Source organism: Triticum urartu, chromosome 6A (genome assembly GCF_056163025.1).
Source record: "Triticum urartu cultivar PI428250 chromosome 6A, HENAU_Tu73, whole genome shotgun sequence".
NCBI classification, from domain to species: domain Eukaryota; kingdom Viridiplantae; phylum Streptophyta; class Magnoliopsida; order Poales; family Poaceae; genus Triticum; species Triticum urartu.
In genome coordinates, this window is record NC_141878.1 from 442,340,121 (window position 1) to 442,362,765 (window position 22,645).

Consider the following 22,645-nt stretch of genomic DNA (forward strand, 5'->3'; position numbering starts at 1 on the left):
CCCCTAGACTATTCTCCATTAATAAATTCTTCTACACAATTTGCTCTTTTATTTGCCATACTATTTTACCACTACCTATCTCTATTTGCTTTTAATCTTACTAGGTGAATGCCCGTCCTCTGGGTTGGGCCGTTGATCCCTCCAATCCTGTCACGGGTGGGCCTTGTTCGTCGGATCCAGAACGTTCGAGGAGAAATCGCCTAAATACTTGGCGTGCACCCCAAGATGTAGAAGTATTCCTCAGCACGCTATGTAACCAACCTTATGTAAACCCTAGGTATCCTCGGTGTCTATATAAACTAGGACCAGGGATGTAGACGAACAAATCATTCACATTAGATCTCGTGGTATATCACCTGTACTTTGTACCCTTCCACAGTCAATACAACAAACATGATGTAGGATTGCAGCCACGTCATCATGGGGGCCTTCCAAGCTACCATCGGGACCGCAAAAGTGTATCGAAAGTGCAGCCCTGCCTCACTGCTCGCCCTGCACCATAGCTCGCACGGTCAAGATCAAAGCAACATACCTACACACATTGAGGCGTCAAAGAAAATTGAGGGGGGCTGAACTACGGGAGCCAGGGAGCGTCAGACGGGACCCCGCCGCCACGATGTACCTGAAGGACACAGAGGAGGACGCAAAATCCATGTCTATAGTTTCCAGCAGGGTGGTGTGGCCACGAGCTATGGAGTGTGGCAGTGCTGGTTTTTTGACGTGGGAATTGGAGGCTAGGAGTTATTCAAAAAAATCATTGGAGGCTTGGAGTGCTGCTTAGTCAGATCCGTGAATTGTCGGTTGTGGCTGCTAAGCTTACGGGACTAAGGAAGAGATCTCTTCCACGATATTGTAGACCGATACATATCAACCAATCTCTACTTCTAATGAAGCAGTTGATAGTCTCCGCCGGTCAATTTTCGTTCCATCAAAGACGATTTTTTTTCGTCCGTTTTTTCGCTGGGTTTTTTCGTCACCTCCTCACCCCACGCACGCACCCCAAGAAAACCACCCCGCAGGAGGAACGCCGTTCCTCTCGATCCCCTCCCGTCGCCGCCGCCGTCCTCTCGATCCCCTCGAGTACGCGGCGCCACCGTTGGCTCCCGACCATGGCGGATTCCCACGGACGCCGCAGCAGGGCATGGTCGCGTTAATCGCATGGAGGGTCGCGTCGAGGAAAGCGACGACCTCGCAGGCATCGGGTCAAGCGGCTGGCCCTTCTTAAGCGATTGCGCCGTTCTTTTCTTCCCCGGCAGAGATTGGTGCCGCCACGGCCGCATCATGGATTTTGCCCTGCATGCCTCTGATTTGGGAGTCTGTTTTTTTTGCGCTAGATCCTGATTTGGGCGGGATTTTTTTTCCCAGGCATTGAGCGCGCGCTGGACGGTGGGAACTGTCGCGTCAAGGAGGTCGCTATGGATGGTGGATCCAGGGCGCTGCACGTCGCTGTCGGCCACGGAAGGATGCCATACCCTTTGGGCGCAACAAACTCTTGGCCATATCCTCTTCCGCTTTTCACAACAAGTTAATACTCTCTACACTAGCATTAGTACTATTCAATAATCACCGCTCTAGGCTTCTGAATAAATTCTTATATGAGATCTAGACGGTAATCGTGCAGGCTTTTGTCTAAAGTTTTTTCTTTTGCAATTTGGAATATATAGTAAGTTTGAATATCACATAAATGGTTGGCATCTAATTTTCCATCATGTTACTTACGCATAAGACTTGTATCTCCTTTCTACTGACTAATGGTGAATAGACTCCTTTTGTGAATTAAGATCATTCAGAGATGATAATGATTGTAGCTTGCATTGCATGTACGGTGGTGTACCTCTTGAGTTGGAGAATATCTTAGAATTCATTGACTTGCAGCTATGGCAATGACCAACACAGTTTTGCGTTTTCTTTTTCGTTCCCACGTTCTGGTTGGTGCTGGTGTAGATTTTCTTCTTCAATAAAATACATAGAAGCAAATCAGACTGGTTGCAAATATCATGCTACTTCCCCAGAAATTATGTTTTCCAACTGAAATCATTTTTGTTTACTAGGCGCTAGCTATCCCTGACAACAAGGTAAGAGACATGTTGTTTCCAACTCACCCTTAGTTACAGTTGAGATACTTGCACAAAAGACGTCTGCAAATGTTTTATTTTCTTAACATTGTTTTATCATATGCTTTCATAATTTCATCAGGAAAGAGATGCATATGAGAGGAAGAGAGCCTCCCCCAAGCTCTGTCTAGGCGATGCACGGGAAATTTGGAAACTATCAAGGAGATGTCCAAAGATGAATATACTCAGACACTAAGACACATTCTAAAACGTGTTTACGCAGGTTAGTCCTGATCATCCTTATTTTTAAACCCGAAACATTCTTTATTATTGCCGTGTTCTCTATAATCCCATGTTTGTGAAGTCAATTGCTTAGTTTGATTGAGAGTACTGAAGTTAATGTGCATGTATACTTTTCTAGATCATATATTAATTGGTTGGACTCTTCATGTACACTAAATGTGAAACTCATTATGATTCGGAAGTCCTGATAGCTTGTGACATAATTGATGTATTTTATAAGTCATGCAATTTGTTGTTAGCAACATGTACCTGCAGATTTGGGGTAATTTCCATTTCAACATTGTTTTTGTTCTCAAACATTCTGGATCATACTAAGATACTTCAGAGAGATGTCCCAGATTTATTCTTTTGAATTTCACTAATTTCTTTCAATGGCTTCAGATTCACCAGTGCGTTCGTTACTGCCATTTTGAGTTACTATTGGTACCTATGATTTGGATCATTAACAGTTCAATTTGTTTAGGTGATGGGGCTGCCGCCAACTTGGGCCCGCTCAAGAACAACGACTCTACAGGAGGGGGATGGAGTCGCAGAAGCTCCTGTGCTATTGGGAGCGACGGTTCCACAATGAGCCGGTCTTTTGTCACATCTGAGTTGGAGGATGTCCAAGGCCGGAAGTGTTCGTCACCACTAAGCCGCGGTAAGTAAGGAATTTTCCAGAGAGTGGTGGATGAATTTTTCTTCTCCAAATGGTGGTGAATCTATGCATGTGTGTACTTTCATGGCCTTTTTGTGCTTGATCCATCCATTTTACATTATCAATTGATTGTATCGGCTGCTGCAGCGATGATGGATTGTATTGTATCAAACCTTCTGGTTAACTGATGTTGGAGCCATGGAATAAATGCTAGCATCCAATCAGGATTTAAAAGCGAAAGCATGATCTTAGTTTAGTTATGTGCGTAAAAAAGCTCATGTACATATGTGACTTAAATATGTAGCTGCAGTCTCGCACAAAGGAAGAGAGAAGATAAATTGATGTCAATGAATTGTGAATGGAAATAAAAATACCAGACTGAATTATGTACTCTTTTTTTCCTAGCTTAAATTATTTATTGAGATTGTACTACACCCTGTTATTCTAATTTTATACACTTCTTTCTTGCCTAAAAATATATTAATTGGTTCTTAGCTTCCTAAAACTCAGGAATATTTTATCTTTCTCATACATTTTAATTCATTTTATGCAGGCTGAGATAATACTGACGCGATGTCCAGATTTGGATGTCTCATCTCTGAACAACTGAAACGCCGAGTACTCCATGAAAGCTTGCCTAGCCGCTTTTGCGCAATATTATATCTTTGGACGTTTGCACTTCCGCGGCTCTAGACATGAGCTTCCTTATATGGTAAGAAAATGCTGGTCGAGAGCTCGATTCAGCTTGTGGAAATAAATAATCTCCCATATTTATTAAATTTGCTTGCTTTGGCATGTTACTGTATCTATATTTGAAATAGGATATTCTTTGATATGTAATTTTAGGAAATAGTTGGTTTTCAATCTTTTTGCTTGAGATTTAGAAGATCCAAAACTGCCTGATACAATGGCTACTCTAATCAATAAAATGAGTTACATATATATATTCAGAGACTATGTTGATCAGGCTACTTATATGCATTGGAAAACCATTAGATTCCTTGTTGCATTAACATTGACATCCACAGTTACTTCTCTATACATATTTAAAATGTAGATAAAATGTATATCCTCTAGCTCTCATGTGTTTTAGTCTCTCTTTTCTCTTTATGTTGTATCAGCAATGATGAGAAAGAGATCAGGGGCCATGGAGAGGGAGAGAGAGAGGTCTAAATGATTGTAGCCATACCAGTTTCATGTTTCCATGTATGACATTATACTAGATAGAAAACAGTAACTTTGTGTGGGTTGATTATACTAAATACTTCTAACATAATAATCTACATGTATCAATTGTTTATGCCCATTACTTGCGTACACACTATACCATAGTATTTTAGTAGTGCACCCTATAAAAAAAGCATCAATGCATATGATCCCTTATATCTCACTTCTTGCTTTACATGTGATTTTCTACCTTCAAAAGGTAACATGAGCACCTTGATTTCCTATCTTTTTAGACACATATTTTTTTCAGGGGTTACTTTTCAAACATCCACAACTCTTGCCTCTTACTTAATACACTACATTCCTAAAGCTTCCCAAAGACAGTACATGTTTAAAATAGTTTATGTCTTTTAGTTTTACAAGCTCCCTAAAACTAAACCGCTGTGGAATAGGTGTGCCTACCTGCTTTAAAATGTGAGCTACTTATATATATATATATATATATATATATATATATATATATATATATATATATATTTCCTCATCATTCTTAAGTATTTCCCCTAAAACTGGGTTATGCATAGATGATGACTGCTACAACTCAAAGTAAATATTCTGAACCTAACTAAAGGATTCTGGTGATGGTGGCACAGGCACTAGCAAGTATCTAATGCATATACATGACTTCATATTATTTATCTTATTCACATTGACATACTAATATATTCATGATTTTTTTTGCATTGTAGAGTGCTAGCACGCTACATTGCAGAGAAAGCTTTGAGAAAATGCTTTGTTGGGATGATAGACAAGAATAATCAATCCTCATTCCAAGGTTAGATTTGTACTTCCTTCCCAGTTCTTCTTTACAAAGGACCAATCCTCTTACTTTATCCATTCATGTTGTCTTAATTTTGTTCCTTCATGGAAAAACATTTTCTCATTTGAATCTTTCTCCATTTGGTATGAGTATGGCACATGCTCTTAATTTTTTGACTATTCTTGGTTGATTGATGGTTGGTGTATTGCCTTCCACTTTGGATTTCTCAATCCTCTTGCTTAGGCTACGTGTACCATTCTGTCACATGCCGCCATCGACCTGAGCAAAAATTAGTGTAGATGAACCAAGCTATTTTATTGTAAGCTGTGTACAGAACTTCATGGGAAAATAATCATGTAGTTAATGTTTTATGCGATATATATCCAGATAGGTGAATCCTCGCAAGTTGGTCCCGGTATCTAAATAGGATTGTGCCAACCTAGAGCCTTTTCAGATTGTAGCAACTCTGTTTGGGGTTTCCTTCTGCCTAATCAAGGCTCATTCCAGTTTGCTTTGTCCTTATCTCCTTTTCTGTCATAAATTCTTCACCTATTCAAGAAGCTCATTTTTTGTTAGTTGGAACAACTAAAAAAATCATGTCCATGTTGTACTGGTGACTTGATATATTGTCTTTTTAATCGCACTGCCGCCTATTTCTCTATTTAGAGTATAGTGAGGAAAATATCAACCTCCTGCAACCAACCATGCAGTAATTTACTATTTTTGAGTTCTCTATATATCATATATAGATGTACATTTCAGTGCCTTTCTTTTCTGGACTACACTACTTTTCTTTTCAGATTTCAAGTGTCTGAATCTTCCGTACAAAAGATAGTCAAGTTTATATGGTGTTTCATAGGAGCATTGGTACTGATCATTGAGAATATACCTCTCTGCTACATGTATGCGATTGTCATAGTACCTAGGTTCAAGAAATGTTTTTAATGGTGCTAGAGTCCGGGAAGTAAAAACTGAACCTTTTATGGTGAAGGATCATCGCGGAGAAGGTGAATTTACGCCTCTGCTTTATCTGTAACTATTTCTTCGTGTTAGTATTAAGCCGCCTGGGAAGTTTCAAGAAAAATGTGCTTTGAAGTACCATATTATGCAGTTAGCTCAGGGATGCAACGATACGGTTATCACCATCCTGAGATGCCCTCCTAACTACTATACTCATTCATGTGCGTTCTGCTCTATGGCACACCTGGAACAGGGACGATATTGCTTGATAGAGCCACCGCCCATTATGAAATGAATTGGATTGGATTACACATTATCGTGTGCTTTATCAGGAGTTGTGTAAGTACTAATTATGCCAACCTGGGGCAACACTCTAATGATTTCTCCACAAAGGATGCCTCCTGGAGCTCTCTCTCCCACCCCCAACACCGCTATAGTATGAAAATCCTATTACTGAATAGCTTACTGTTTGATGCTTATGTTTGTTGGTGTAGTAATCATTTTTGAAGGTCCAGTCCCGGAGGATGTTACTCGAGGCTTCTGTATAGTCGAGTGATTTTGCTTTTGCATGCTAATAATACAATATATGGATATAATTAGCAGTTATTAGTGCATATTATTTTGTCTCAATACCATAAATTCAATGTAAAGGTTTGCATTATTATTGTCGAATCTAAATTACATTAAAGACTTGAACAGGGAATGATGCCTCTTTTAACTGATTGGTGTGCTTTTTTAACTCTCTTTAATGAGTAAATCATAGTGTAGTTGCATCTTATATTTTGTTTGGGCATGTAGGTGTGTGCTTCCTCGCTTTTCCCTTTCTTATAAGTTGTCCTCATTTTGTTGCTTCTATTTAGGTTTGGATTTTCTTCAACCCGCAAGGCCCATCCAGTTGTGAGCTACAATGAATTTGTTAAGAGTTGGAGGAGACAACATTGCACATCAGAGGTACGCTGAATGTAGTGAGGCAACCACGAATTGGGTATGTTCACACGAGGGATGGAAGAGGAGAGGAACATTAACATTTTTCATGCTTTGGATGAAAATTTCAATTCATAGTTTCTCTGTATGTGCCAACACACTAGCGGTACTGATGGGCTTAGGATGAAAGTAGCGCCAACAGAATCAGTAGGTTGGATGGGAAGGCGGTTGTTGCCCTTGTCCCTTGGTGCTAGCCTACCGTGGTGGCCTCACTAACTTGCTCACTGCGAATACGAGTTCGTGGGGTCGCGAGTTGCTGCAGATTTGTTTTTATCACTTTTTACAATATTTTTTATGTATCCCTAACTTAATGAGTCATTTTTAGCTTTGATTTTCCATATACGCCAGCCTATATTGATTGCAACATCGTGTTAGTCATCCATGAACTCCCAAAGGATTTTCTACCAACAACAGAATAATTAGTACCAGCAGTAACCCTTCTATTTAGCCACCTTCAGGATAATTGTAAATGGCATTTGGTTATTCATGTATACCACCAGTAGGACTCGGGATTTATGGATTGTCAATAGCCTCATCTGATTGCTTGATGTACTTATATCGTGTTCTTTTCAGTCTCCATTTCATCTGAGCAGGGTGGTGAGGGACAGAACTGGTCATGTTGAAAGTCAGTTTAGCGCATCAAGGATGGGAGGTTCAGAGATTTGCAAGAGGTGATGGAGGATGGTTAGTTATTATGGCTCATCATATAGCAGTGAAAGATGAGTACAAGCACAAGCTTATTCAAAATTTGCAGTTCTTGACTACATGGGACATATATTTTGTAATCTTTTTCATTTCTTCTAAAAGGATCAAATATGTATTTTGTTCTTCCCAATGTTCTGAAGGACGATGTTGGCATTGATATAGTATAACATACATTTACAATTATGAGTGCTCTCGATACTTGGTTCAAGACATCTTGAGGAAAGATTAGTTCGTGAACTTTGCATCTTTAGCTCTTCAATTAAAACCATCAATGATTAACGGGATCAACATTTATCAAGAAGAGTCTGGAAATGCCGAGTGGAGGAGAAGCAATGCAGGGGGTTGGTGGGTTCAACTATGGGTTGCAGGGGTCATCAAATTAGGCACGCTATACGTCCATGGGCGTGTCCTGGACAATGACAGGTCACCCCTCGAATCGTCGCGTCCATAGCCTCAATCTTCATATATGATACCCCAAATCCATACTATGCATGCAACATGAAACAAACTACTTTGACCATCAACGAAACAAACAGACATATAAATCTACATAATCGGGACATAGATCTCCACATAATCTAACATAGATCAAAAGAGCACCACAGTTAGCCGATGAACATAGTTCTAAACAAATGTTACTAAAAATTGTAACAAAGTAGAAGAGAAGGACACATTTCTTTGCCACTTCCTCGTTGCTACGGATGTAGCCGTCAATGTAGTCCGTGGTAGGAGAGGGGGGCCTCGCAGCCGTCGATGATATTGGGGGAGTCAATCTAGCCAACCATCCTTCGAACGACGCGGTTTTTCTGCCTCACGAGCTTCGCCGCTTTCGCATCCGCTGCCGCCCTCTTCTTCGCCTCGCACACCGACTGCTCGAGCTCGAGGCGGAGGGCCTTTCCGTTCTTTCGATGGATCCGGCGGGCGTCTATCTCTGCCGTCAGCAGGGAGCTGTTTCTAGATATCTGTGAGGAGCTACTCTTCATCGGTCATCACTGACAATCGACGACGACATCGAGAGGACTATGCGACCGCCTCCTATGCCGGCGGCCTCTCCCTTGCACGTTGCCTCTCGCGGCAGGCTGCTGGTGCCTCTTTTTCGGACATCCGCGTGCGTGTCGCCGGTGGGGCGAGAACGAGCACCCACTGATAACCTTTAGGAGCTATGGAGATGAGGATTAGGAGGGCGGCGGTCCAATGGCGCGGAGCTGGATGAGCGCGTGAAGCTCTGCGCGGTGCCGAACGGGCCCGTGCTGGCATCCACGCTAAAATGGCGGGTAACAGGTGGTGGAGTTGAGCCCGAGCTGCCGCCCATGTCGCCCTCCGTCTCGCAAATGAAGGCGTTCCCAGTCGTCCTCTTTGGCAGATCTGTCGCCTCCAATACCGCCGATGCTCGACATTAGGAAGGACAACGGGATGGACATGGGCTGGAGGGGAATCAATGGAGTGTGGATCGAAAGTGAAGTGAAACTAGGATTTGTTCCGGGAGGGGATTTTAGTGGGACGGAGTGGAGTCGGTGTGGGCCAATGTGGACTGGGCTGATGTGGTGTACACGTCTGGGTGCGCCCAGGCCTCCCTATATTTTTCCCAGATTTGGGTTGGATATGATGGATGCGGGACTGCCAGGCATATAGGGTTGTTATGAGGCATCGGTCAGCGTCATTTTTTTTGACCCGTTAGTGACTGAGCCATGCAACCAGTCTTATAGGGCGGTTTGGGGTGCTCCTGATGTAGATACTCTCAGGTGGGGTGTAGTGGAGGTGGTTGGATCAACGGATGAAGAAAGAAGGAAAACATTTGGAGAAAGAACAGCGGCAAGCGAGTTTGACTAAAACATAAATTTCTTTTTAGTTCGCTTAGGCACTCCTTTCGAATTTCCATGCATTGGGACCATACTAATACATTTTATTTGTATTATCAGTATATTCGAGATAACATTAATTTACAAAATTGGAGAGATTTGTCTGGCTCCTTTTTTATGCTCACGTGGAATGGTAAAGAATTAGTAAACCCAATTTGTACGACGAGTATTCTCTGTTATACTCCCTCCGTCCCAAAAATTTTGTCTTAGATTTGTCTAAATACGGATGTATCAAGTCACATTTTGGTATTAGATACATCCGTATTTAGACTAATCTAAGACAAGAATTTTGGGACGGAGGGAGTACATTTTAAGACCTTCGACGTGAATTATTCGTGCCAACTGCATATATTGCTTGTGCATGACACGTATGAGTTGAGGAAGACATTTTTATTATACTTGCTCAAATATTGTGCCAATGAATAAAGTCAACATTTCATATATTGTGCAATAATTTCTTAGAGCATCAAATAGATCTTAATTTGTAACCAATTTTTAATTGGATCATCATTCTATATTGTATTCATTGTCAAATTGCCTTTTTTTTATCAATTTACGTTGCAAGGGGAGTGGTTTTAACTCTTATACGATTGTGATTGTACTATCTTTTCTCCACATGTGAAATTGTACATAATAATTGTTTACATAACTCCCTAAAATATTTGAAAAGCATGTGGCAACGCACGGGCATTCTATTAGTAGGAGTGAAAATTCCAACCAACCTGTGATTGGATGGTTAGGAGGACCCTGACCCATCAGTGTTCAAATTCTAGTGCTCGCATTATTCTTGGTTTTATTTTCAGAATATCCGGCAATGCGAATTCATTACAAGGAGATGTTCACGTCGATTACAAGGCGCCTGTGGTGACTTCGTCAATCTTAAGATGATATGATAGCTCAGTCTCTCAGGGTGCTTATAGGAATAGGGTCTGCGCGTGTGTTCATATAAATGAGTGTATGCTATAAATGAGCACCCGCGTCTGTATTGTGTTCTCAAAAAAAATTTAGAGTGAAATGGATCGGAAATGGACTGCGATATAGGGTACTGTTGTGCTTACGTTTACCAAAACAAGAAGCAAATATGTAAAAACAACAACAGATCCCCTGTTGGATAATGATTCATTTAGGTAAAAAAAGTAAACTACCCAAATGATAAGTGTCATACGTGTGACACGAAATAATCCGACCCTGACATTTTTTACAACTAAAGTTGCCATCCGGAAAGAAAAACAAATAAAAAAACTAAACCTTGCCATCCGAAAAAGAAAGTTGTCATGCTTCACAAATGAAGTTGCCATCTTCGCGTCACTAAACTTGACATCAAAAACGTCCGAAGATGCCTTCTTCTTCTTCTTCTTCTTCTTCACCACCACCACCACATCGTCCTCTTCTTCTCCTCCTCCTCCTGTCGTTTTTGAGGAGGAGGAGGAGGAGGAGGAGAAGAAGGCATATCCAGATGTTTTTGATGTCGAGGAGGAGGAGGAGGAGGAGGAGGAGGAGACAGAGAAGACGAGGAGGAGGAGGAGGAGGAGAAGAGGCGGAAGAAGAAGAAGAAGGAGAAGAAGAAGGAGGAGGAGGAGGAGGAGAAGATGATGATGATGAAGGAATCTCCGGATGTTTTGGTGTCAAGTTTAGTGGCGCGAGGATGGCAACTTTCCTTCTTCTTCTTCTCATCATCATTCTTCTTCTTCTTCTTCTTCTTCTTCTTCTTCTTCTTCTCCTCCTCCTCCTTTTTCTTCTCTATTCCTACATTTTTCCTATAGGATTTGAAGAAGTGTTTAATAGCACAGGAAAAACAAAGGAATTCTACAAAGAAGTTTGAGTGGATAGAAAGTTTTCTTCAAAATCTCTATTCTTATAAAAAAACAGAGTTGGTGATGATGGTGTGCCTGCCATCCTGTAATATAGGCCGCCTGATTTATATCTTACGGATAGGAAGGAAACTATGACAATTTTGCAAAAAGATACCCACACCCCTCTCCACATTTGCAAATAAGGTCTTCCCTCGTTCATTCTTTTCTCTCACAAAATAAACTACTCATACAAATACATCTTGATGTTCCGTGCAACGCACGGGCATCTTGCTAGTGTAGTACAAATGAATCCAATGAAGAAAATCCTAAGGATTTCAATCCTACTACAAATGAAACGAGCAACACAGAAAAAAATCCTAAGGATCCAAATCCTGTAAAAATCCTATGAAATTTCTTTGTATCAAAGGAGCCATAAATAGGGTTTCTCCCACTATGAATGACATTGTAATCTCCGGATAGTACCTATCTCATCTTAGGCTGGACTTTTCTGTTTGATTGTGTTGGACGTGTTGACCATGTGCATCATATCATGCAGAGGCCAGCCACTCACACACTGCAACTATATTGTCTTGATATATCGATTGAATGAAAACGCCTCACTGCTGCGATTCACTTCTGGCATCAGTATCACTATAACCCAATGTGAAAATATATACATATGGAATGCTAAAGTTACCAACAGGTTCAAGACTGTACAATCTGTTTCACAAGAGAAAATCCGACAAAGCGGAGCACGCTAGTGTTTCACTTACCTACATACACCACCACAACAAACGAAAACTAAGGACGAGTGCACTACGTGAAAGCATTGTTGCAAGCATCATGCAGCAAGGCATGTAGGAAGGCGACGACCACCTAGCTAGCTAACTAGCACTACAAATTTAAACACACAGACTAACAGAAATGCATGCATCATGCAACCGGCCATGTGATGCCAACTTGCTTCCAAGCGCGGTGCTGGCCGGCCGGCGGCTTCATGCCGCCAGCTGCTGCTGGCTGCCGCAGCTGGCGGCATCGTCCTCGGATTCAGAGAGGCAGCAGTGCTGCAGCCTCGGCGGCGCAGAAGCAGCCTCCGCGCAGAGCATCTCGGACTGGAGCACGGCGCAGTAGTGGCCGAATGTCTCCGGCGTGACGTTGAGGTCGAACCCGACGCCGAACAGGAAGTCGACCTCCAGGTAGTTCATCTCGACCAGGCTGATGCCCCCGACCTTGGCAAAGTAGGCGTTGTTGTAGCATCTGCATACAGGGAAACACAGGCCTTTCAAGAGGGGAACACCGTGTCACTGTACTTCCATTATTTTTTCATACAATTTGTTCAACTCATTCAACTGTTTTTTTTACAGGGAGGATGGTGTTAGAGTTTTGCAGTCAAAAGGATCAATCAAGCAGCCCAACAAAGCACAACCAGAATTACCAACTAGGCACGAAAGTCCAAAACGTTTCTTTTAAGGATGCCAAGTTGGGCCAATTAAGTATATCAATCTCAGCGAAGACTCTGGGGGGAAATTGAGCAGCAAGCATCAGCAGAGATGGCAAGTTACCAGTCGCGATCCGCCACAACTGGCACTGGATTAAGTTCCTAACAAAAAGGCGAGTGGGCAGGGCCGGGTTCTAGTCCATGTCCTCGGGTCCACGCTTGATGCGTGTGGTTTGGTGGAAGGAGCAGCCACCACATACTACGTCTTTTCTGCTCCGCTCACTCCACAGGCATAACTTTGCCGTATACCGCCTGCTTTAATTCGCAAGGACAAATCACTCTGTGTACAGTGTACACAGTGCCTAGTGCAAATCCTAGCTTGACACCGTAGTTAAATGTAGGCACCTACCCACTGATTGCCCTCTCCGGTGCATTATTAGCACAGGACTGCACATGTGCCAATGATTACTACTACTACTGATATTTTGTGAATTGAGGTCTGAACTGAACTGACCGGAAGAAAAACCTTAACTATCTATGCCTGCAGTCTGCACCGACAGTTACTAGCTAGGAGCTGATAATGCTATGTCCAAAGCAAATGGCAGCACAATTCTGGAAATGCAAGTGGAATGATGCTGGAGTTACTTCGAAGGCACTCCCAAGTCTCAACCTATTCCTAGTTGTCAGAGTAGAAGAAGAGCAAAGCACTTTGTCACAGCTCGCTACTCTTGGCACAAGAATCTCAGGTGTTCGAACCAGCAAGCTAAATCCAAAGAACAGAGAACCAAAATTCAGGTGGTCCAACTCCAAGTAATGCATCCCTCGGCAGTATTACCATCCAGAGGTCTGAATATTGGTGTTGTGAGATTGTTAACCAAGTAGAGCATGACGATTGCCAACAACACGGTGACTATTGAGTTAAGTGCAAAGCGAGCTAATTGGCATAATTCGAATCACGCCACCAAGACGAAGATGATCATGTACAGAGGTACAGTACAAATTAACTGGTTGAGCTGTTGGATTAATTTAGCATTAAGGGGAACTCACACGTCATCCATGAACTTGACGGCGGCGAGCACGGTCGTGATGAGGAGACGGTGCACGCTGTAGGAGTCCACGGCGAGGGCGAAGCCGCGGGCGCGCTGCAGCAGCCGGTCGAGGTAGATGTAGGCGACGACGTAGCACGCGGGGCTGCACCCGGCGAACCGCGCGATGCGCGCCACGTACGCGCGCACCGAGATGCCCGGCTTGGTCGTCGCCCGGAACGCCGACGCCGGCGCCGCCTCCCCGGGCGTGGCCACCGCGTCGTTGCGCTCCGCGACGCGCTCCAGGATGCCGGCCAGGGCGGCCACCACCCGCAGCATGTCGTCCTGCTGGGCGCTGCTCACCACCAGCTCCCCGGCCTCGGCCATGGCCTCTGGCATACGGAGGCGGTGCACGTGTCGAACTCCTTGGGGTCGATGGAGAACAGGTGGGGAGAAAATGCACGGGGTCCGTTATGTAGGACGGAGAGGGGATGGAGAAGGAAGGCGGTTAATTTATTTTTTCTGTTAGTTAATCTGGTACTCCAGTGTTGGGAGATGGGATATGCTCATGTAGGTACAGAAAAGGAAGGGGAGAACTTTCATTGGAGATTTGCGCCATGGAAAACCGTTAGGGTTAAGCGTACTTTAGTGGATAGAAGTTAGGTAGTAGTACTCCGTCTGAATCAAAATATAAGACATTTTTTTTGACATATTGAATAGTATTAGAAAGCGCGAACCAACCGGTAATTGGATGGTTAGAGGGACTGTTTATCCTTAGCCCATCAGGGTTCAAGTCCTACTGCTCGCATTTATTTTTGGATTTATTTCAGGATGTCTATGATAACTTTTTAAATTTCAAAATGATATGCCAGTTGCTTGCGTTTGTACTGTGTTAAAGAAAATAGTATCAGAAAGCATCATTTTTTATACGGAGGGGATAGTATAGCAGTTGGTTAAAGTCAAACCGCTCAAATTTCTAGAAACGTGGTCATGCTTACCCATTTGTCGGGCAGGGCCACAAAAAAGCCCGGTGAAAACCTAGACTTGTGTCTGGCCCGACCCGACCGTCGGGCCTAACAAATAGGGCTTAAGCTCGAAAAGCACGACCCGGTCGGTTCGGCCCGGGATTTTCGGGACCGGCTGCACATGGCCAGGTATTCATCCTGTGTACTTTTGTAAAACTTACGTGTAAACCTCACATCTGAGCTTCATGGCGCAAAGGCTTGATTGCGTACTCCTCTCTCCGCTGCATGTAAGAAAAAGTTCGATGCATTACTCCTTTGAAGGATGACCATGGAGTATTCGTCTTTTAAAGACATCCGTGCTCACGCTCGCACGCATCTCGTGTCCTTACCTGTGTTTCGTCTTCCCCACCACGCGATTGGTCCCAACCATTCCTCTCCGAGCCGGCCGTCTTGGTGTTCATGACGCGTGGCCTAGGGGCATGCCCCGGACCAACTCGTCTGGCGATCGTTTCCCTCGCACTGTGTGTGTCATTTCGTTCGCTTCAGTGGGGGGTGTCTAATGTTTGGGCTACCCGTTAGAGAAGATCATCATGTGCGGGCCCCACCCGGCTATCCTTGTGGGTGCCGCCTGATGAATGGCTGGGGGCCTCTAATGTTTGGGCCACCACGCAAAGGCGACCATCATGCTCGGACCCCATCTTGCTATCGTGCCCAAACCCGACTGATTGTTCGTGGGGCGGGGACGTTGGAAGACGATGTGGAGTCGACATCTTGCCGGGCGGTTGGTGGCGGCATCTGGTGTTTGGAGGCAACCATCGTGCCCGGACCCCATATGGCTATCGCACCAAACACCCGGCTGGTTTTGAGGAGGGTTGGAAGACGGTGCGGAGTCGCCATCTTGCCGGGCGGATATGATTTATTCTCTCCTTTCATTTGTGCTCAGTTGTTTCCCTGAGGTGGGTTTGCTTCCCTCATGCCTATCCGGTTCGGCCTATCTGATAGGTGGCTATGTGGAGTTGTGTTCTTTCTGTCCGGCTGGTGGATGCATGGAGTTGTGTTCATTTTGTCCTTGTCTGGTCGGACGATGTAAGGTGGTTGAACTTGAGAGGCAGGTACTTAATGGCGTAGAGGTCATATCGACTTGCCATATGTATTGCCATGAGGAAGTCCACAATCCATACGGTGGGGTCTGTTCTTCCGTCGTATTGCTCCATGTTCATGGGTTTAAACCCCTCAGGGAACTGGTGTTGCATAAACTTGTCTGTAAAGCACTGAGGATGCGCAACTCCTCAGACCCGAGTTGTTGGTTGGCGTATGTCAGATACTATCACGTTGCGCTCATGTGTAGTCGCGTACATAGATATTTTTTGAGTGACCGAGGTTGGACCTCGTATCCTAATGACCTCTTCTCCTTTAGGTAGTTCTTCGTAGGTGCCCATGGTGGATTTACTCTACCTTTGCGCCACGTGGCCTTGGGGACATGCTTGTTTTCACCCATCGGCCGATGTCGGTCCTGAGGAGGGTGGTCAGGTTTATCTGCCCACTCGTGCTTAGACAACACGCTATCCTCGACCTCTTCATCGAGCTCGGCCAACAAGTTCCTACAGGGATAAAACTGATCAACACCAGTTTGACGGAGCTTGTCCTCGAGCGCCTGCTCAGCAAGTAGGAGCTCGGTCCATCAGACGTTTATGTTCTTCTCTTCGTCTTTAAGACGCCGAGTTTTGTTTTCGATGCTCTTGGCCGTGCTGGACAATCATTGTCGCATGTTCTCGAGCTGAGGTGCCTCAATGGGCTGCTCGAAAACGTCGTATTCTTCGGGGTCGAGGGCACACTCCTCCTCGGGCCCCGAGTCGTAGTCATTGTTGTCGGGGTCGTCATCACCCCCGTCAAGTGGGTGTTCAAGGTAAAGAAGGATGATCATCTTGGCACCATCATCAAGCACAAGGCCCAACTCATCGCAAAAGGATATGTGCAACATGCAAAGGTGGACTTCGAGGAAGTCTTCGCACCCGTGGCAAGGCTCGAGTCCGTTCGACTAATCCTTACCCTGGTAGCACATCAAGGCTGGGAGGTCCACCACAAAGACGTCAAGTCGGTGTTACTCAATAGAAACCTCGAAGAGGAGGTCTACATCTCCCAGCCACCTGGTTTCATCGCCGAAGGATGCGAGCAGGGCGTGTACAAGCTACACAAGGCCTTGTATGGTCTCCTCCAAGTACCGAGGGCATGGAACACCAAGCTGGATGCGAGCTTGGCCTCGCTCGGCTTCACTTGTAGTGCCTCCAAGAACGGATTTTACGCTCATGTAACTGGGGACACGCTTCTCATCATCGACATCTACGCCGACGACCTCGTCATCGTTGGTTCCGAGCACACTAAGTTGTGCTCCGCTTTGAGGAGATGAAGCGACTCTTCAGCATGAGCGACTTCGGGGTGCTTCGGTACTACCTTGGGCTGGAGGTGAACTAGGAGCATTGTCGCACGACAATCACCCAGGCGGCCTACGCCACCCAGATGCTTGAGCGAGCAGTCATGAAAGACTGCCACACCGTGAAAGCCCCGATAGATGCACGACTCAAGCTTAGCAAGGAGAGCCCCAAGAAGCCGGTGGATGCAACTTTTTATCGAAGTGTCATCAGCAGCCTGAGGTATCTTGTGCACACCCGGCCAGATATCTCATTCACCGTCGGGTTCCCGGGCAAGTTCATGGAAGCTCCCACTAGCGATCATCTCGTGCTGGTCAAGCACCTGCTCCGGTACATTGCAGGAACGACCACACATGGTTGTGTCTATCACGGTGGTGACCGCAAGAACTTGATCAGCTACAACGACTTTGACCATGCTGGTGACGTGAACTCGGGGAAGAGCACCTTTGGCGTGTCGTTCTTCCTCGGGAGCAGTCCCATCAGTTGGCAATCTGTTAGTGATGGTGTCCTGGACTAGGGGTACTCATCATGATGTTTCCCGACCAGATGAATCAAGCCAAGGATCCCCATGGCGGTTCATTCACGGGCCACTCTGGGCAACCCATGACGCATACAAGACTCCCCAAGACTTGGCACATGCTACTTGTGAGCTGCGTTGGGATTTCCTCAAAGAGGAGAGGATGATGCAGAACAGTAGAGATAAGTATTTCCCCCGATTAAGAACCAAGGTTATCAATCCAGTAGGAGAACCATGCGAAACCTCGTTAGCAACACCTACACGCAAAAGAGCAAATACTTGCACCCAGCGCGATCAAGGGGGTTGTCAATCCCCTTGGCAGTTATTTGCAAGGATCAAATCTGATAGTGATAAATAGATAAATAAAACACAAAAATAAAAATAATGGCAAATGAATTGCAGCAAGGTATTTTTGGATTTAATATATGATAAAGGTAGACCCGAGGGGCATAGTTTTCACTAGAGGCTTCTCTCTCGAACAAAAGCATACAGTGGGTAAACAAATTACTGTTGGGAAATTGATAGAAAAGCGCATAGTTATGACAATATTCAAGGCAATGATCATGTATATAAGCATCACGTCCGAGACAAGTAGACCGAATCCAGCCTGCATGTACAACTATTACTCCACCCATCGATCACTATCCAGCATGCATCTAGAGTATTAAGTTTATGAAAAAAGGAGTAACGCCTTAAGCAAGATGACATGATGTAGACAAAGTAAATCCAACCAATATGAATAAACCCCGTCATTTCCCCCTTAATGGAAACAATACAAATACGTGTCATGTCCCCTTATGTCACTGGGGTTGAGCACCGCAAGATTGAACCCATTACAAAGCACCTCTCTCATTGCAAGATAAATCAATCTAGTTGGCCAAACCAAACAGATAGATTGGAGATAAATACAAAGCTATAATAATCATGCATCAAAGAATTCATAGTAGACTCAATTAATATGCATGAATAATCTGATCATAAACCCACAATTCATCACATCCAAACAAACACACCGTAAAAGAAGATTCCATTGAATAGATCTCCAAGAACATTGAGGAGAACATTGTATTGAAGATCAAAGAGAGAGATGAAGCCATCTAGCTACTAGCTATGGACCCATATGTCAATGGTAAACTACTCACACATCATCGGAAGGGCAGCAAGGTTGATGTAGAAGCCCTCCGACAGAGTACCAGAAAAGGCCTCCAGATGGGATCACGGAAGAACAGAAACTTGCGGCAGCGGAAAAAGTATTATTATGTGGCTCTCTATTGGTTTCCCGATTTTAGAGAATTTAGAGAGGGGGGATTAGGTCAGAATGAGCCATGTGGGGCCCACAAGGCACCAGGGCACGCCTACCCCCTGGGCACAACTTGTTGCCTTGCCATCTTCTTCCTTGCCTTCTGGCCTCCTCCCAAAGCTTCTAGGGCCTCTTTTGTCCAGAAAAAATCACCAAAAAGTTTCGTAGCATTTGGACTTCGTTTGGTACTGATTTCCTAGAAAACGAAAAACAGGCAAAAAAACAACAACTAGCACTTGGCACTAGGTCAATTGGTTAGTCCCAAAAATGATATATAATTGGATATAAAACATCCAAGATTGATATATAAGAGCATGGAACAATAAAAAATTATAGATATGTTGGAGACGTATCAGTACACAAGACGAGGACTCTTCCAAATCCTAGGCCTCCGATGCATTATACAAACCGAGGCCAGGCTAGTCAATAGATCATCTTACAATTATACACAACAATCTCGTGGCAGATTCCTATACTCTATACTATCACCCATATGAATACAATCAAAAGCAGGACATAGGGTATTATCTCTTTGAGAGAGCCTGAACCTGGGTAAAATCCGGTGTCCATGTTACAATCGCTCCAAGATTCCTAGCATAGGACTCCTACCTTGAGATATGCTGGATTTAGAACCGCCATTGGTGTCCCATACAGGTCCTACTAGGTGTCGTCACGGTGCGATGGGATTTTCTACCGAAGCCAAATCAGGTGCTATTATTTCAGTTAGATTCGTTGCATAAAATATTTTTTCATTGAGCCTTATCATTGTTGGATCGTCAAACTTTATTCGTACATCAAGCTCGGAAGAATATTTTAGAGGCGTCGTAACGTCGGGAAATCGACCTGATCCGAAGATCAATTTCTTCCATAGCCATCTCTTCGACTAACCACCGATGGTCTCTATTGCAGGCAAGGGAGCCAAACCAAGCTAACATGCACGCGGAAGTTTATTGTATTGGCCATGGCAACTTGGCATGAGATCGATCTAAACGATGGACAAAGTACATGCACAAGGTCCAAGCAACAAAACCGATGTCCACATCGCCGACCTGTTTTTTGACACATCGGCTAACGTGGGGGCTATGGTGTCGCCCCGCGACCTGCTCTGTCAACTTGGCTGGGCCGGGGGCTTCGCCATCTCTTCGTCAACCTACTCTGAGAAATTCAGCATCACCAGCCGACCAGCTTCGTCACGACAGCTGGACTGGGGCTTCGCCTCGCCACATTGACCGTGCTGGGTCACCACTTCGTCAAGCCAAGCTCTTCGCTCAGTTACCTCAGGCTTGGGGTCTGGGACCTCGGTCAATTCGAGGACTACGCACCATATCGGATATTTGAAAGTTCGTTGGGCGTCCTCGTCCCACCACAAGCCCGGACCACGTCATCAACGCCGACCACATTAACCAACTAAGTTGCTTTCATGCCCATTTTTTTTAAAAAAATCAATTTTTGTTCGGTTCAACCAAGCGTTATACTTGTCTTAGACAAAAAACTCGTTTGTTAAAAACTTAGTTTGTTAAAAATACCTCTTTTTCCCATATGTTAATTGGGGGCTCTTAAATTTATATGAGCCATTTTATAATAAATGTTTTCTTCTAAGTCATTGCAAAGTTTTTTTCTACCACATCTTTCTTGACTCAAGTGTGTGGTCAATTTTCGGATGGCCTGGTTTCCCTCTAAAGCCGCTCGAGTCTAATTCGCTAAACTGGCCTATGAGAAATACTCAGCCTTCGGAAAGGGAGATTGCAACTGAAGGCTGATGATATGTCTCCAACGTATCTATAACTTTTTATTGTTCCATGCTATTATATTATCTATTTTGGATGTTCCATATGCATTAATATGCTATTTTATATTATTTTTGGGACTAACCTATTAACCTAGAGCTCAGTGCCAGTTTCTATTTTTTTTCTTGTTTTTGAGTTTCGCGAAAAAGGAATACCAAACGGAGTCCAAACGGAATGAAACCTTTGCGATGATATTTCTTGGACCAGAAGACACACCAAAGACTTGGAGATCAAGTCGGAAGAGCCACAAGGCGGCCACAAGGACGGAGGGCGCGCACAGGGGGCTAGGGCGCGCACTCCACCCTTGTGGGCCCCTCATGACTCCCCTAACCTAATTCCTTCGCCTATATATTCACATATATTCCCAAACCTCCAAAAGCATCCATGAAAACATTTTCCACTGCCGCAACCTTCTGTACCCGTGAGATCCCATCTAGGGACGTTTTCTGGCACCCTGACGGAGGGGGATTCGATCACGGAGGGCTTCTACATCAACTCTATTGCCCTTTCGATGAAGCGTGAGTAGTTTACCTCAGACCTATGGGTCCATAACTAGTAGCCAGATGGCTTCTTCTCTCTCTTTGATTCTCAATACCACGTTCTCCTCGATGTTCTTGGAGATCTATCCGATGTAATATTCTTTTGCAGTGTGTTTGCCGAGATCCGATGAATTGTGGATTTATGATCAGCTTATCTATGAATATTATTTGAATCTTATCTGAATTCTTATATGCATGATTTGGTATCTTTGTAATTTTCTTCGAACTATCGGTTTTTTTTGCCAACTAGATTGGTTTTTCTTGTAATGGGAGAAGTGCTTAGCTTTGGGTTCAATCTTGCGGTGTCCTTTCCCAGTGATAGTAGGGGCAGCAAGGCACATATTGTGTATTGTTGCCATCAAGGATAAAAAGATGGGGTTTTCATCATATTGCTTGAGTTAATTCCTCTACATCATGTCATCTTACTTAATGCGTTACTCTGTTCTTCATGAACTTAATACTCTAGATGCAGGCAGGGGTGGGTCGATGTGTGGAGTAATAGTAGTAGATGTAGAATCGTACTTGACACAGACGTGATGCCTATATTCATGATCATTGCCTTAGATATCGTCATAACTTTGCGCTTTTCTATCAATTGCTCGGCAATAATTTGTTCACCCACTGTATTATTTGCTATCATGAGAGAATCCTCTAGTGAAACCTATGGCCCCCGGGTCTATTTTCCATCATATAAGCTTCCGATCTACTCTTTTGCAAATTTTTACTTTCCGATCTATAAACCAAAAATACCAAAAATATTTACTTTACCGTTTATTTATCTCTATCATACCTCACTTTTGCAAGTAACCGTGAAGGGATTGACAACCCCTTTATCGCGTTGGGTGCTAGTTGTTTGATTGTTTGTGCAGGTATTAGGTGATTTGTGCGTTGTCTCCTACTGGATTGATACCTTGGTTCTCAAACTGAGGGATATACTTAACTCTACTTTGCTGCATCACCCTTTCCTCTTCAAGGAAAAACCAACTCAAGATCAAGAAGTAGCAGCTGACCCACTTGAAGTCTGGAGATCGGACGTACCATGTTAAAAGCACGACACAATCTCAAATCAATTTTAAGACCAATTCCGGACTGGCACTAGAAACTTGACCAGTTAATTTAGACGTGAAGTTTTTTGTTTTTTTGCGCATAACTTTCGCAGTGCAACACGAGATGCCTTTAAAGCAACAACAATATTAATGGGGAGCCGCGACTAGAGCCGAACCCACCCAAAGCCATGGTACTCCGTGGAGTCCTTGGCAAAACATTCTTGGATATTGCTTTATATGCATCGGTTTCAAATTGTGTCTTCGGTCAATAGTTGGGTTGCCCTGCTCCTAAGCTTACTCTTTACGTTCTCGATTGT

The 22,645-nt window shown here is 44.1% G+C and overlaps 1 protein-coding gene and 1 long non-coding RNA gene across 5 annotated transcripts; one reads left to right on the forward strand and one right to left on the reverse strand.

Annotated features, from left to right (window-relative positions):
- Positions 1–809: 809 nt before the first annotated feature.
- Positions 810–7,905, forward strand: LOC147965602 (uncharacterized). Of its 4 annotated transcripts, none has more exons than XR_015608453.1 (8): positions 810–1,202; positions 1,366–1,524; positions 2,197–2,337; positions 2,821–2,997; positions 3,548–3,706; positions 4,911–4,996; positions 5,782–6,892; positions 7,499–7,901. It is a non-coding gene; the product is annotated as an uncharacterized LOC147965602 (long non-coding RNA). The 4 variants fall into 4 exon arrangements; XR_015608452.1 differs by having other exon boundaries at positions 825–1,524; positions 5,782–5,988; positions 6,802–6,892; positions 7,499–7,863; XR_015608451.1 differs by having other exon boundaries at positions 849–1,524; positions 6,802–6,892; positions 7,499–7,853.
- A 4,011-nt stretch (positions 7,906–11,916) lies between these two features.
- On the reverse strand, positions 11,917–14,241 carry LOC125531007 (cyclin-P4-1). The gene is made up of 2 exons (XM_048695408.2): positions 13,768–14,241; positions 11,917–12,539 (listed from the first exon to the last, which is right to left on the reverse strand). Exons 1-2 carry the CDS (start codon positions 14,142–14,144, stop codon positions 12,278–12,280), a joined length of 639 nt encoding a protein of 212 aa, XP_048551365.1. The 5' UTR covers positions 14,145–14,241; the 3' UTR covers positions 11,917–12,277.
- Between the last annotated feature and the right edge of the window lie 8,404 nt (positions 14,242–22,645).

Excerpts from the sequence above, each read along its gene's own strand:
- LOC125531007 (XM_048695408.2), bottom strand. The coding sequence starts at position 14,144 with ATGCCAGAGGCCATGGCCGAGGCCGGGGAGCTGGTGGTGAGCAGCGCC. Across the intron at positions 12,540-13,767 it reads GTCAAGTTCATGGATGACGT|ATGCTACAACAACGCCTACT; the intron begins GTGAGTTCCCCT and ends CCCTGTATGCAG.